The sequence below is a fragment of the Lissotriton helveticus genome, chromosome 11 (assembly GCF_964261635.1).
Source record: "Lissotriton helveticus chromosome 11, aLisHel1.1, whole genome shotgun sequence".
NCBI lineage: Eukaryota > Metazoa > Chordata > Amphibia > Caudata > Salamandridae > Lissotriton > Lissotriton helveticus.
In genome coordinates this window covers 129,911,900-129,926,020 of record NC_136072.1, presented here as the reverse complement: position 1 = coordinate 129,926,020, position 14,121 = coordinate 129,911,900, and the positions used below count along the sequence as shown (strand labels likewise).

Here is a 14,121-nt window from a genome sequence, read left to right as displayed (position 1 = left end):
CCAGAACAAATGATATTTTTAAATGACACCGTTCAACAAACCACCTGTCTTGGCTTAGCAAAAATCAAAGATTTAAATAACCTGTCTATTCCAAAGCCAACAATGTTTAGCAATAACTCTGAAACAGATGAAGAAATAGACATAAACCATATACTTAACCAAAACAGAACACATCCTGATTGGAAACAATGGTTGATCTGGCCCACAGATACAAATAACTGTCAAGATAGATTCCTGAATAAAACACAGGGTTTCAAAATGACCAGGCCAGACCCTAGATATCCCCAAAGACATCACCCAGGGATAATAACAACCTACAGTGTGGGCAAATTATGCCTTCAATGGCTACAAACTTCCACACTGCCTGAAATTAAGCAACACCTAACTTTACTTACTGATGGTGCTGACTTGCGTGATTTCATAATGGGACCACGCAAACAGCGTCAAAAGCGTTTCATAGCAGCCTCTGTATATGCAGCATACAATGAGGCCTGGAAGGTTACTCAAATTGAGACAGCAGAAAGAATACGGGAAATTGACCGTATTAATTTGGAAAAATCACTTTCTGTAGTGGACAATGGGTTAATGACTCTGTCCTCCAGAATTTTTTCATTGGACAGCATTGTGTCTTCAGCAATCGATATATTATCGCAAGACTTACTGTTATTACAACATGGTCAGTCACAATTGCGTTCTATTGTACAGCTTGGCTGGACGTTACAAAATCTGCGTTCAGGCTATGTGCCTTGGCGTTTAATCAACACAACGTCACTATTCCAAATCTTTAACCTTACTGATAGACAAATCGGTATGGCTCAGAAGGGTGCTGATTATACAATCTTGAGCATTGAAAAACTAGAAAGATTACCGTTGACAATGTCAGAACGACCTGTCAGTGAATGGATAATCCACGGAATCATAAATATTCCAATCTCAACCTTCAGGTTTCAATACTGCCAAAAATATATACAGGCTGGCATGTACGAGAAATTGGGAAAGGGGTACCTTAAAACAACATGGAACCTGCCCTATTCACATGCATGTGTCAGTAACAAAGGACAGAAAGTGTTTCTTAGTGGCAACAATTGTGCTATGTCACTAAGCGGCACGCTTCTGTGTAACGGTATTAGTTTGCACGGAGCCTGTGAAGGGAATTCATACAACCTTTCATGTCACCAGCAAGGCGCACCTGCAACTGAAATAGAACCATTCTTTCAAAGACTCTATAATGGGAGTTACATTCTTATTGTAGACCGCAGATGCTGTAGTCGTATGCCCGGGACTCCTTATCTCGTCACTACGACGGCGAAGGTCAAGTGCTGTGGACGTTCTTTGTTTCCCAGCTCCTTTCCAGACAGGGAGGCAAGGGCATGGCCCGGTTTGAAAATTACTTCTATTCGAATAGACACTTTAAGCAGAATGAAAACAGTGCTTCTTCAGACGCCTACAAGGCTCACGTCATCTAAAGAAACGTATGATCTACAAGTCGCAAGGACGACTGCAGAGATACATACATTATTATCAACTAATTCCCCCGTACATTTCGCGGAAATCCTGAGCGAAATCTTAAATATTTCTGATACCACTGGGGTCTCAAAGGTATTTAAGACAGTATTTTCGATGGCATTAACACCATTCAAAGCCATACTGGGTATTTTTCCAGACTTCGTCCATTCGATTTTTGGCGGACTTCCCCTGATCCTAGGACTAATTGCAGGAATCCTATTCCTAGTCCTTATTTTTCGTTATGGCAACCCATGTCACAGATCAAACTCTCGCGACAATGGAAGATACGATCCTAGCCATTGGATACCGGGACCGGATATCAAAAATCCTGGGACTATCCCGGCTTAGAGACCTAAACATGACTTGGTTTCTATCATTTCGACCAATGTGGCAAAGGTGTGTTTTACCTGTACTAAGGTGTCTGCTATGCGGAGAAGAATGCGTGTTAGACACCTGTCTGACGCTACAATCGGATGCGCCGGTGGATGCAGATACACTGTTGGTTCCTACCAAGGTTCACGCACTGTGCTGCCCTCAAAGGCTGCCAATTCTGATGACGGCATTCCTGGAATCTTCACCACTGCGATTGAAGAGTAGTGAAGTTCAAGATGAAATCAGCATCGAACAGGTACGACCTTCTGTCAGCAATGCAAATCAGAATGTCAATGGAGACAATCATGCGCATGAATGCATGGTTACCCCTATTTCCGACTTAGAGGAACTTTCCCATGAAGCTGTTGACAGTTTTTTCGAAAGCCTGAATGATATGATGTTCTCTCCGGAACAGAAATAGAGACTTTTGAGTAAACTCGCACACGGCGTTCCCTGAATTCGGCCTTCAACTTTAAAAATAAAGTCACATGAACAATTACAATCCAGTTCACGGACAGCAACTTTTTTCAGCAAGCCCCTAAAATATTTTTCTATATATTTTTTCCCGGGACACTGATTTTCTGCTTAAAGTAAGAGACTATTCCTAGAGAACTAAGATTTCTATTTTAGATACTTTATAGACTTTATAGACTTTAGCTGCCCGCTGGTATGTTCGCAATAGATTTTATGTGATGAAATGGTTTCGACTTTTTTTCTGTATAGCCATATTAAGAGCCATTTCATGTGTATTTCTCATATACCAACAAGCAATAATGCATAACAATGCGTGTTTACTTTTGCATTTAATTCATAGCTTAAGTGCATACAATATATATGACTGCAATTTTTCAGTATATTTGAAAATTTCGAAATGCATTTATGTATTTTGGGGTGGTAAGGTATACACTATACTCTATAGTATGTTGTACTATGTTATACTATGCATAGATTAGTAGATATGACCATAGTTAGCGTGGAGTGGGTGTCGTGTATTTCTATAGGTTCTGATTCGATCCCCCTATTCCTGACCCTATTCTGGTTAAACTTACTAGCTAGTTAACTAACAGTCAGCCCATGAGGCAAGAAAACCCCCATGATGCAGATACCGTTATCTGACGCAGTCACACTACGGCACAGGAACGTGTTATCTGATTAGGTCATAACGCTTGAGATCTAATTAGACAAGCGACATTCCTCCAGCCCCTGATAAGGCATACGACGTTCTCATAACAAATCAAACCTATGACAACCTGGATAATCCGTGCGGCCATTGTTTTGATTTCACAGAGAACTTTAGTAAAGAATGTGCTAACGAGCAAGTCGTATGACATCTTTATTGACGTACCTATGTCCATCCTTACGTCAATCTCGGCACCTTTAAGGTATAAATATTGCCGACCTTGCCCTATGCAAACACACGCGTGGTGACAAGACGGAGCAGCCATACTTGCCGAAGCCGAGAGCAGAAGCAGACCCCGCAGGCAGCAGCCCCGCCTTCCTGACGCGCTGAGAGACGCGCTGCTATCTCAAGCCGAGAGACCCAGCACCGGCGCTTCTGGGCAGCCCTCGCAGGCAGCCTGGAATATCGAGAGCAGAGAAAGAGATACCATTCCTCATTCATCCTAAATTCCAGGTACAGAACTGAATAACCCCTCCTAGAGAATTCTTTAGTTATTCACTTGGCAAAAACAAACTTAAACTAAACTGTAACTTTCTATTCCCGCCCACGCATTAGACTTAGGTCAGGTACACGGGGTAGGCGTATTTAGAAACACCAGTTGAGTACGTTTAGTCAAATGTATATGTGTATGTAAATATATTTTAATCATTTTAAACATCATATGGCTCAGAAACCATATCAATGTTTTTACAGTATTATTTTATACTATTGCTTCTAATGTATGCACTTTACTTAACTATAAGTATTGCAATAATATCGATCCATTTCTCTTGTACGAGAAAAGAGACTGATCAATAAATAACATCTTTTATTGAACACGCCCGTCTCTTCCTTTTCTCTACATTCTGATGAGACTAAGAATGCACGTACTGACTGAGTAAAATAATTGCCTTGTGCTCACACGACTCTCGAGATTGACTCTTGATTAGGGGAGAGCAAAGTTGTCATGTTCTATGGTTGTCAGAAACTAAATCCCTTCTTGTCTAATCAGGGGAGTTAATCCTTCCTTGAACATTCGAGAAAGTTTCTAGCGAACTCTGAGCTTAGCTGGCAAACCCAAAAATTAAGTCTAGTATCGACAGTAGTAGACCTAGTTAACGTCTGGCCTAGGCCTTTACTGCTGTAGGCACTATTCCAATGCGCAGAGCCTATTGGGAAAATAGGAGCTACACTACACTCCAACCATTGTTTTTGTATACAACTTTTTTATATTAATTTTCATCACATTTATTTTTTCAACACTTCTATTTCCACATACCTTGCATTAGCTACCTCGAGGTCCTGAAGAAGACCCCCACACCTCTGTTGAGGTTATTAGGCTGAAACATGTCGACTTACTTTTCACTCTATGGTAGGTTGAATTCCCACCTGTTACAGCTCGGTTTTTAATCCTAGCCCAGGGCACCCCAATAAAGTCTATTTCATACACTGGAGTTAGTTTTACTTGACACTCATTTTGCTCTGCATCCCTCATCACACACAGCTCAAACTAAAGGTATTTAATATACCTCTCTTTATAAAAAAAAACATCCCTGAGCTCCTCCCAGTCATAGAGGGGATTGTAGCCTGCATTATGACTAGGTTCATAATGCGAGGAGGGTACCCTATGATGAAGCATGCCACCTTCAGGTGGGTGAGGGAAACCGTTCTTTAAAAGGGACATTCCGGTAGCACTTTTTTGTTGATTAGGCCCACGGGTTTGTTTTGTGTTGTTGGATTGTGCGTGAGGAAGTTGACTACTGGAGGACTTTAAACCTCCTCTGGCTAGCTCTGTGTTTCCATTGCATTTTAATTGCCATTAATATAAATGGCAACAGACTCCCCTTTCAAATCGGACTCCTCTCTTTTGAACATATTTTCCTTTACTGCTGTGATTTCCTCTTCCCCCATGCAGTTTATCGCACACGTGCTCTGAAAATATCAAGTTCTTTCTGCAGGAATAGGATTCTTCTCAAGATGATAGTTGCACAAATGGAGGCGATCACTGGTTAAATGTCCAACTACCTTGGCTCCAGCAGTGGTGCTTCTATAAAACACTGTCCCTCAGCCAGCCATAATCTGGAGTGCATTCATATTTTTTTAAGAGTACGTGAGATTTGGGTCCGGTTAGATTGGTGGAAAAGAATATGATTGTGGTTCTTCCTTAGATACATTTTTGCTATTGTTTTAATGAATACCAAAGTGATTGCAATGAATATGAGTAGTTGTTTCTGTAGTAACTATTGCACATAGTTTTTGCAGCTTTTTGGGAAACATTAGTCTTTTGGGAAACATTAGTCTTACCAGGTTATTATTTTAATATTTTAAGAACAATTACTTGTATTTTATTGTATTGGATGTATTATTTGTATAGCACGTCTATCGCTTCAAGGGAGCATTCTGGCGCTGGGCAGAGATATAAGTAATGCTCAAAATTGTTGAGGTTTAATGCGAGAGATCAGATGAGCAAGAGGCACAGGGAGTTCTGGGCTGGGAAAATCCAGGTTTTCAGTAATTCCTAAAGCAATGTACTTGTACTGAAATTTTTTATTGCTGACCAGTTTTACTTGACTTGAATAACAAAGTCAGATCACTGTTTCTAAACTTCTCATTGATCAAGATGATGCAATTGCATCTTCTAAAAGAATCAATAATGTCAGTGATTGAATGTACTGGAATTGAGCCCGGGTTAACTGATGCCATTTTCTTTCTTTGCAACCTGGCAAATTATATAATTAGTACTTTCCTGGTCAAAGAGCTGTTCTGCTCAAGCATGAAGATGGTGATTGTCTACAAGATACCAGATAGCAAATGTATTAGTTTTGCATTGCTTGGGTTACCAGTTTAATATTTTGGGTGTGAAAGGCCATGGGTACAGTCTCAAAACTGAATTATAATCTGTGTTCAGTGTGGACAAGAGATCTTTCCAGCTGATGATTTATATTTTGCAGAAAAGCACAGAGTACAAGCATTGGCAAAGCCTCCATACAGCTATCTGACAGCTGCATGCAATTGACGATTGATTTTTTTAAAGTCCTGTATGCGCGCAGAGGTTAATGCGTTATATGTATACATTCCCAGATGATTCAAAGCCACACATGCAGATATTCGCGCAGACCATTGAAATACAAGCACCCAATGCGTGCACCCCAACACACGTTGAGGCACCCATGTGCACACACAATAGAACCCCATTCGCACACAACCGTACACGTACAAACACACACATACGGAAGGATGGATGGGGGACATATGTCCAGCAGTTCAGACAGGAGCTCATTTAATGTAGCTCATTCACACAAGAATTGAGAGAATTTCCACCAAGGAAGATGGTTCCTAGCCTAAAGAATCAAGAAACAATATTCCCTTATGGTATTCCACACACGCTCTAAGTGGATTGACCACCTGTGAGATTTCTATCAAGGAATAATAAATAAGATTAAAGAAACAAAGTTGAGAATAAAAAAACACAAAAAAAGAAATGTACTGCCTTTGCAGGAACAGTTCAGCAGTGTGGTAGCCTTCTGTATGACCCTGTAGTTTCAGGTTTCTCCAACGAGTAGCTCGTGAGCTACTGGTAGCTCTCCAGCTACCTGTTAGTAGCTCTCCTCTATTTACCACAATTATTTAAATTAGAAGCTGCTGCTTGGTTGAATGAAAACATGTTTAACAAAATTGGAAAATGTGCATTTGAAACAAAATTGTGTGCATTCTCAGGATTCATAAACTGATTTTTGGAAAAGACTGATTTTCCAAAATAGGTCTAAAGCTGATAAATATCTAACGATGTTGGGGACCCTATTACTAATATAATACCAATATAATAACTTGGTGCTAGAAACACTTCAGCAATGGCTGTTCTGTTTTACACATGCAGAGGCATTCTACATTGACAAAGCGTTTTTAACATTACGGCTGGCAACCGTCCCTGAACCATGGAGGTGATCACTGCTAGTAATCTTGCATATGGAGGCCACTAATCTTGTCAAATGTAATTTCTACTCTATCGCTAATCAGGAGGATTTCCATTGAAAACATGTAGATCTTACTACAGAAAAGGTTGAAGAACTCTCATTGCTCTACTTCCAAGTAGTAATGTACAAATGAAGAAAGATGCTGCATATACTTTGTAAAATGAGGCTATGCAAACTGTGTGTCCAGATTTTTGGACACATGACTTTTGAGCCAATCTTAAGGGAAATGTTGCTGAAAACTTTCCTCAGTTAGGAAGATGCGCCAACCCCACTAAGGCATAAGATGATTTCTCGCCCCATCTTAAAAATATTAAAAGTATGGTAATATTTTATGAGTGCCCACTCAGAGTCTATGGGTTTTTGCATTGTAGTTAGAATGTGGAGCTTTAAAATGTACCATGTGGTCCTGTTATTTCTAAAATGTTCTTTGGGGTCAACCCCTCCCTAAATTCACCTGAGTTTAGGCTGTGCAATTCGAGGAAAGATGTTTGTGCACCCCTACTTTGGAAGTTCGCTTGCTGTCGCTAGCTAAAGCCCCCCAATTGGTTAATGTATTGACAATTGGTTAATGCATTGCCACCAGTGCATGGACCCAATCTATTTGTTATGTCCCCAATCTGTTCGTTCCTTTAAAATAACTGGCATTTTATTTAATGGAGAAGGGATAGTTCTTGACGTTTCTCTGGTCGCCAGAATCTTATAGTGAAAATCTGAGACATCTAGTGTTTCTTGAGTAACACAAAAGCGCAAATTAACATCAGGCGATATTTACTTCGCAAGCTCACAAAAAATCATATGAGCTCTCCCTGTTGTTTTACAAAGGATTTGTCTCTGATTGGTTCACTTGTGCTTTGTGACGTGTGCTTGGGGGATTTTCACATTTGAGCTCCTCTGTTAAAGGGCATTTGCCTTTTTTATTTGTATTTTTGTAATCAAACAATGGTTACTAAGCCTGCCAGGTCACCCTCTAACATTGTGAACGTTGTGACATCATATTTAGACCCTTATTGTAATTGGGCCAGTAGTCTGGAGTGGACCACAAACTCCCACTTTTACAGATTGAGTGAAATTACAGCACTGGCCCAGCGGATATTTCCCAGATAAATTTTCGGTGAAATGTAGGTGGGGAATAAATACAAAGCTCTGAGTTCAAATTAGAATGGTTGGGAAAAGTGTGGTATTACCGCATTTTTTCTCAGTCAAATCTGCAGAACTCATAATAATGCTTAACACTCGGTTGTGTAATCTATTTTGTGTCAGGGTTGAGGGAGAATTGTGAAATGTTTTGGCATTTTAGTCTGATGCGATGGTTACGTGGCATGGCCTGGTCTTTTACGTTAACGTACCCTGGAATCTCATCACTTTATTTATCTTATTTTATTTCCCAGCCCATAAGAATATATTTTGTGTCAATCTTTTCCTGTATTTTTGAAAGTGGAACACTGACAAAAAGTATCCAAGTTGTTAAATGTCCTGTTTACCATACTACAAATAGAAGAAAAATAGACTAACAGACTGAGTTAGAGCTTGGCGGATGTGTACCCAAACCCTCACCTTATTACCAGTGAATTAGGATATAATGCACTTGTAATAAGGCGGACGGAATATTCACATTCGGATATAATGCGCTTGTAATACTGCTGACGGGATATTCCCATAAGGATATAATGCACTTGTAATAAGGGGGATTGAATATTAACATTAGAATATAATGCACTTGTAATAAGGGGGACAGGATATTCACATAAGGATATAATGCACTTGTAATAAGGGGGACGGGGTATTCACATAAGGATATAATGCACTTGTAATAAGGGGGACGGGTATTCACATAAGGATATAATGCACATGTAATAAGGCGGACAGGATATTCCCATAAGGATACAATGTACTTGTAATAAGGAGGATTGAATATTAACATTAGAATATAATGCACTTGTAATAAGGGGGACAGGATATTCACATAAGGATATAATGCACTTGTAATCAGGGGGACGGGGTATTCACATAAGGATATAATGCACTTGTAATAAGGGGGACGGGTATTCACATAGGATATAAATGCACATGTAATAAGGCGGACAGGATATTCACATAAGGATATAATGCACTTGTAATAAGGCGGACGGGATATTCACATAAGGATATAGTGCACTTGTAATATAGCGGACGGGATATCCATCCCTTATGTGACATTGTATCCTTTGACAAACTCTAAATCAGGCCCTTAATAACAAATCCCCTCTATCGTTCTTACCAACCACTGACCCTTAACACTCAGAACTATGCAGTGGAGTTTCGGGCAAATAAGCTGATCTCTTCCTTTACAACCAAATAATGAATGCAGAGCACTATCGGCCACATGCATCATCCCGGCCGTTTGCGAATTCCAAATTGCGAAAAATAGCGAATCGCAATTTGGAATTCGCAAAACGGGATGCATGAATTTTTTCTAATAATATTAGCGATTCGGTAAAATTCACATTTTTTACCGATTCGCTAATATTATGCGAATTCTAATTTGCTAATTCGCATTTCCCATTGATTCCTATGGGCCAAAAAGCCCATAGGAATCAATGGGAATTGCGAATTTGCAAATTAGGATTCGCATAATGTTGATGCATTCCATGGGTGCAGGGGGGGGTCCAAAGGACCCCCCCCTGCACCCCTGAAATGTATTTTTAAGTGGATGTTTCACACACACATGTCCTAAGGACATGTGTGTCTGTAACATGCAAGTTTTAAAAATGTTTTTTTTTGCTTTTTTAACAATTTTCGCAAATTAACACGAGGGTCAACCTCGTGTTAATTTGCACTTCCAATTTTCAAATTCGCTATTTTTAAAAAAATGATGCATTGCATTTAAGGAATCGCACAAATGCGATTCCTTAAATGCATTCGCAATTTTTAGAAATGCTAAAAATAGCGAATTATGCACAAAAGTTTGATGCATCCCAAAAACGGATTTTGCATTCGCAAACGGCCGATTTTTCCGAATCGCACCGTTTGCGAATGCAAAAAACGTTGATGCATGTGGGGGTATGAGGCAATACCGGAGGCAGATGTGCACGATAAAAGAACCACAACTCATGAGACAGATTTAGTTTGCCAATTTATTATCAGATAAATGCAAAACAATCAAATCGGCTCTTTTCCTTATGCCATTATTGCACTCTGACATGTGACTGATTACAACAATAAAATGCTGTCCATGGGCAATGCTTGTATATTTTTAGAGCAGAAAATTAATGACATTGAGCGCTCATCATTAGTCACAAAATCATATCTGTACGGTTCTTCCCTGTAGGATTATTATTAAATTGTTTTTATTATCACTTCATACCACATTCTGCATTTTCTAAGGACTGTAAGTAATAGTTGTTACTGTTACCCACTTACGGTTCTCAATTTACCAACCTTTGTGAGGAAGGAAGGCTGAGTCGGCCTTGCCAGGATTACAAATTGGAACCTGCCGTAACCATGCTTTTTGTCAGCGGTGAACGTTCTGCTTGCTGGTCTATTCCTCTCGTTCAGTTGTAGCATTTTATGCAATTTGGTGTGGTAATATTTAATAACATGTAAATGGATTTTATAACACTAGTATTTTATGTGCTTTCATTTGACTTTGAAATAATGAACTGAACTTACGGTAAAGTGTGATACAATTGAGCAAAAGAGCATTCCATAACTACGTTCTTGTTTGTTTTGTAGTCAGCAGCTGAGTATGTCAAGACTCACCTACCAGAGGTCCTCAAGCATCATCTCCAAGATTATGAAAAGGACAAAGAAAACAGCGTCCTGTCCTACCAAAGCATCTTGGAACAGCAGATATTGTCAATTGACCGTGAGATGTTGCAGAAACTCACAGGGTCCTACGATGAAGCAGGTAGGTTCCTTTTTTGAAGACCATAGTTGACACCGTCGTGCTTTTGGCAATGTTTTATTTTAAACAACAATGTGATTCTAAGATTCAGACTTAGGCCCCGATTTAGAGTTTGGCAGATGGGTACTTCGTCACAAGCCTAATAGATATCCCGTCCACCTTATTACAATTGCCATTGTATATAATGCACTCGTAAGAAGGCAAATGGGATAGTCACACATTTGTGGCAGAATAACTCCTCTGCCTGGCTCTAAATCAGGCCCTTAGATTTTGAGTAAGATCAACGAATGAGCAATAATCCAATATGAATTTATCAACAAGGTCTGCAAGTGTAGAATAAGAGTTAAGTATGATCTTTATGAAAGAGTCATTGGGTAACAGCATGCCAGCAAGATAGTTTGGTTAATTGCAAGCCTTGACATCTGTGTGTAACTTGAAAGTCAAAGAGTTGAACCCCAACAGAGCCAACCCAACAGTTCCTTAGTCCAAGGGTGACAAAGAGTATTCTTTACAACACCTATAAAGTTCAAGGCTGCTTTGTTTAAGAGTTGATGTATTTAAAACCAAATTCTTCTTATTTTTCTTCTTCATCTCATTAAATATTACTATTATCACACAGGTAATGTTCCATCCACTATGTTCCACCCTTTGATGATATAGATTTGTGTTAGGAAATTGGTTTAGCCTCTATGCAAGCAGAAACCTCCTTTCTTTTTCAATTTTGATATGGAATGTGTTCCAACAACTTGGTCCCACCATTACAGATTGCATCATCTAAGAGAACTCCTTTATAGTGTGGAAGTTACTCAGACCAGCTAGAGACAAAAATATGCAGAACTAGAGATGTTCATATAAAGTGTTGTGTTCAATGAGATGGAGTGCAGTTTGCCTTCCATTGGTAACAGTATGATTGATCGCAATGTAAGCCAAATAATTACTAGGCCGGGATGAAGTTCTGGACATGACATAACTCAGTGTCTAGAGACAAAGCACCTTATATTAAGTGACTAAAATAGATTTCCGTGAAATTTATCCTGATGCAAATCAAAACTATTTATATTTTGTTGGTTAAATGTTTACCTAGATTCTAGGATAGTAGAAATGTTGGCTAAGGTTTAGGAAACCTAATAAATATTAAAAAGATTAGATAAATGGACAGCAACAAATAGACCTTAACTTAGAATCATATTATTTCAGTATTTTGAGAGGAGTCCCAGGAAATGTGAGTAAAATAAAGTAAATAAGAAGGGAAAAGTGACCACATAAATAGAAAATGTAATGAAACCTTGGAAAAAGCAAGGAAAGACAAACTGACAGCAACAATGATAAAAGAAATGTCAGAAAAGTAAAAATATGTTTTCTTTTTTTTATATATTGGTCGTCCTGAAAATTGTTTTGGTTCTATTTTGGGTACCAACTTAAAATTCTTGTGGGCCCCTTGGCTAATTTATGGAAAAAAAATTTTAACGGCATTATTTACTTTCTGTAGCTAATGGAAAATTCTTACATTTCTGGTTGAAATAGTAAACCCAACTTTATCTTTACTGATTGTGGAGAATCCTAGGGCGGGAATACCACATCCATGTGGATAATATGGCAAAGGTAATTCACCCACAAGATACTCCCCCCTTTAGAGAATCATCCAATACAGTATTTACTGCTTTATCTGCACATCAGGGGATTTTTATTACCACATAAATGTTAACGTTTAATCTGTATAGATTTCTGGATAAAGGTTTAAGCAAAGTTTTTTGTTACTTGTGTAATAGATGTGAATGCATTCTATGGCAAGTTCTCTTTAGTGTTCTCATGCTATAATATAATCCCTCGCTAATACACTGCTTCCTGTTTATTGCCTGTGACAGGGCAGCTGGATGTAAGCAAATGCTGAAAGGTTTTATCGCCTTTTAACTGGCTACTATTACAGATCATTTGTTATGAGTATGGCCTTACCATTCCAGCAAGAGAAGAACCTCTATTCCTATTGGGCCAGATCATAAAATCACGATGTGTGTAAAAAATTGAATTTTCATTACTTGAAAATAGATGTTTATCACAGAATAAAAGTACATTTTATTGGAGACAGTGCCCTAAGATGCCAGTCTGTAATCGACAATAATATCAAGGTCTCTGGAACATTAAAGTTCTTCCCTTCTTTGCAGTGTGCACCTTCTTGCTGGAACATTTATAACTAGGTATGATGTGATGAAGGGAATATTTTACTAGATACGCATTTGCAGAAACATCTTTCTTTTCTGTAGCAGAAGGCCTGTAAAATATTAAAAGAACAGGTTGTGAAAATGACATTTGTTTTTCCATCTTATTTTTTTATGTGGTTATTCCAATTTTAACAAGATTGCTGAGCTTGTGGAATTTTAAAATGTTGTAATAGTTATATGCCTCTGTCAACCTCATTATTTATTATATTATATTTATTATAAGAAGTTCTCAACGGGAACTCATGAAACATTTCATTATACGACTGTGAATGCGTGTATGTGCACATCCGAAATAGCATGGCTGGTGTAAACAGCTGAAAATTGTTTGTGCCAAAAGGAAAAGTAGTACCTGGCTGATACCAATCAGTGTGCCAGCAGAATAATGCCCTCGCAATTTCCGTGCCAAAAGACAAAATGGCATCAGAATTCTTGATGTTACATTAGCCGAAACGTGATGCGTTTCTGTCACAGCACAGCGTACCAACAAACAATGCAATTTGAAGCAGTGGCGTAACAAAACTCGAGGGCCCCCCCTGAAAAGTATATGATGCCCCCCCCGAACCCAGTCAGGAGCTCTTAGGCCAGGGGCCCACCACCCATGCACAGGGAGCCCCTGGAGCTGGGTGGGCCCCACACCACAAGGGCTGCAGGGGCTAATGTTATAATACTGCTTTGAAGCATGCTGGCTCCTTTGACTCAGAGGAGAGCAGGAATAGGAGATATTACTGAGGATGGCGATCCTCGGGGAAGCTGTGCACTGGCACAAGGGTATCCTTGCGCGGATGATGCTACCGATGTGAGTATAAAAGATCAGTGCACTAAATGAATTTGCCTCTAGTTATTCTCAATGAGCCATCCTCTGGGAGCCAATACTCAAGTAATCAATGGATGCCAAGTGGGTAAAATTGTTTCAAAGGTATGTGCCAGTAATGTTTCTTACTGTGCCAGAAAGGGCTTGCAGGTGATGGAGCGAGATAGAAAACAAAATTTTGTTTAAACTCGCAAAGT

The 14,121-nt window shown here is 39.2% G+C and overlaps 1 protein-coding gene across 1 annotated transcript in view; it reads left to right on the top strand.

Annotated features, from left to right (window-relative positions):
* The window catches only part of PPM1L (protein phosphatase, Mg2+/Mn2+ dependent 1L), a 643,346-nt gene that overhangs the window by 345,281 nt on the left and 283,944 nt on the right, over positions 1–14,121 (top strand). The window contains exon 2 of the mRNA XM_078667889.1: positions 10,723–10,897. Within this exon, the coding sequence (XP_078524015.1) occupies positions 10,723–10,897 (175 nt within the window). The remainder of the gene's footprint in view (positions 1–10,722; positions 10,898–14,121) is intronic.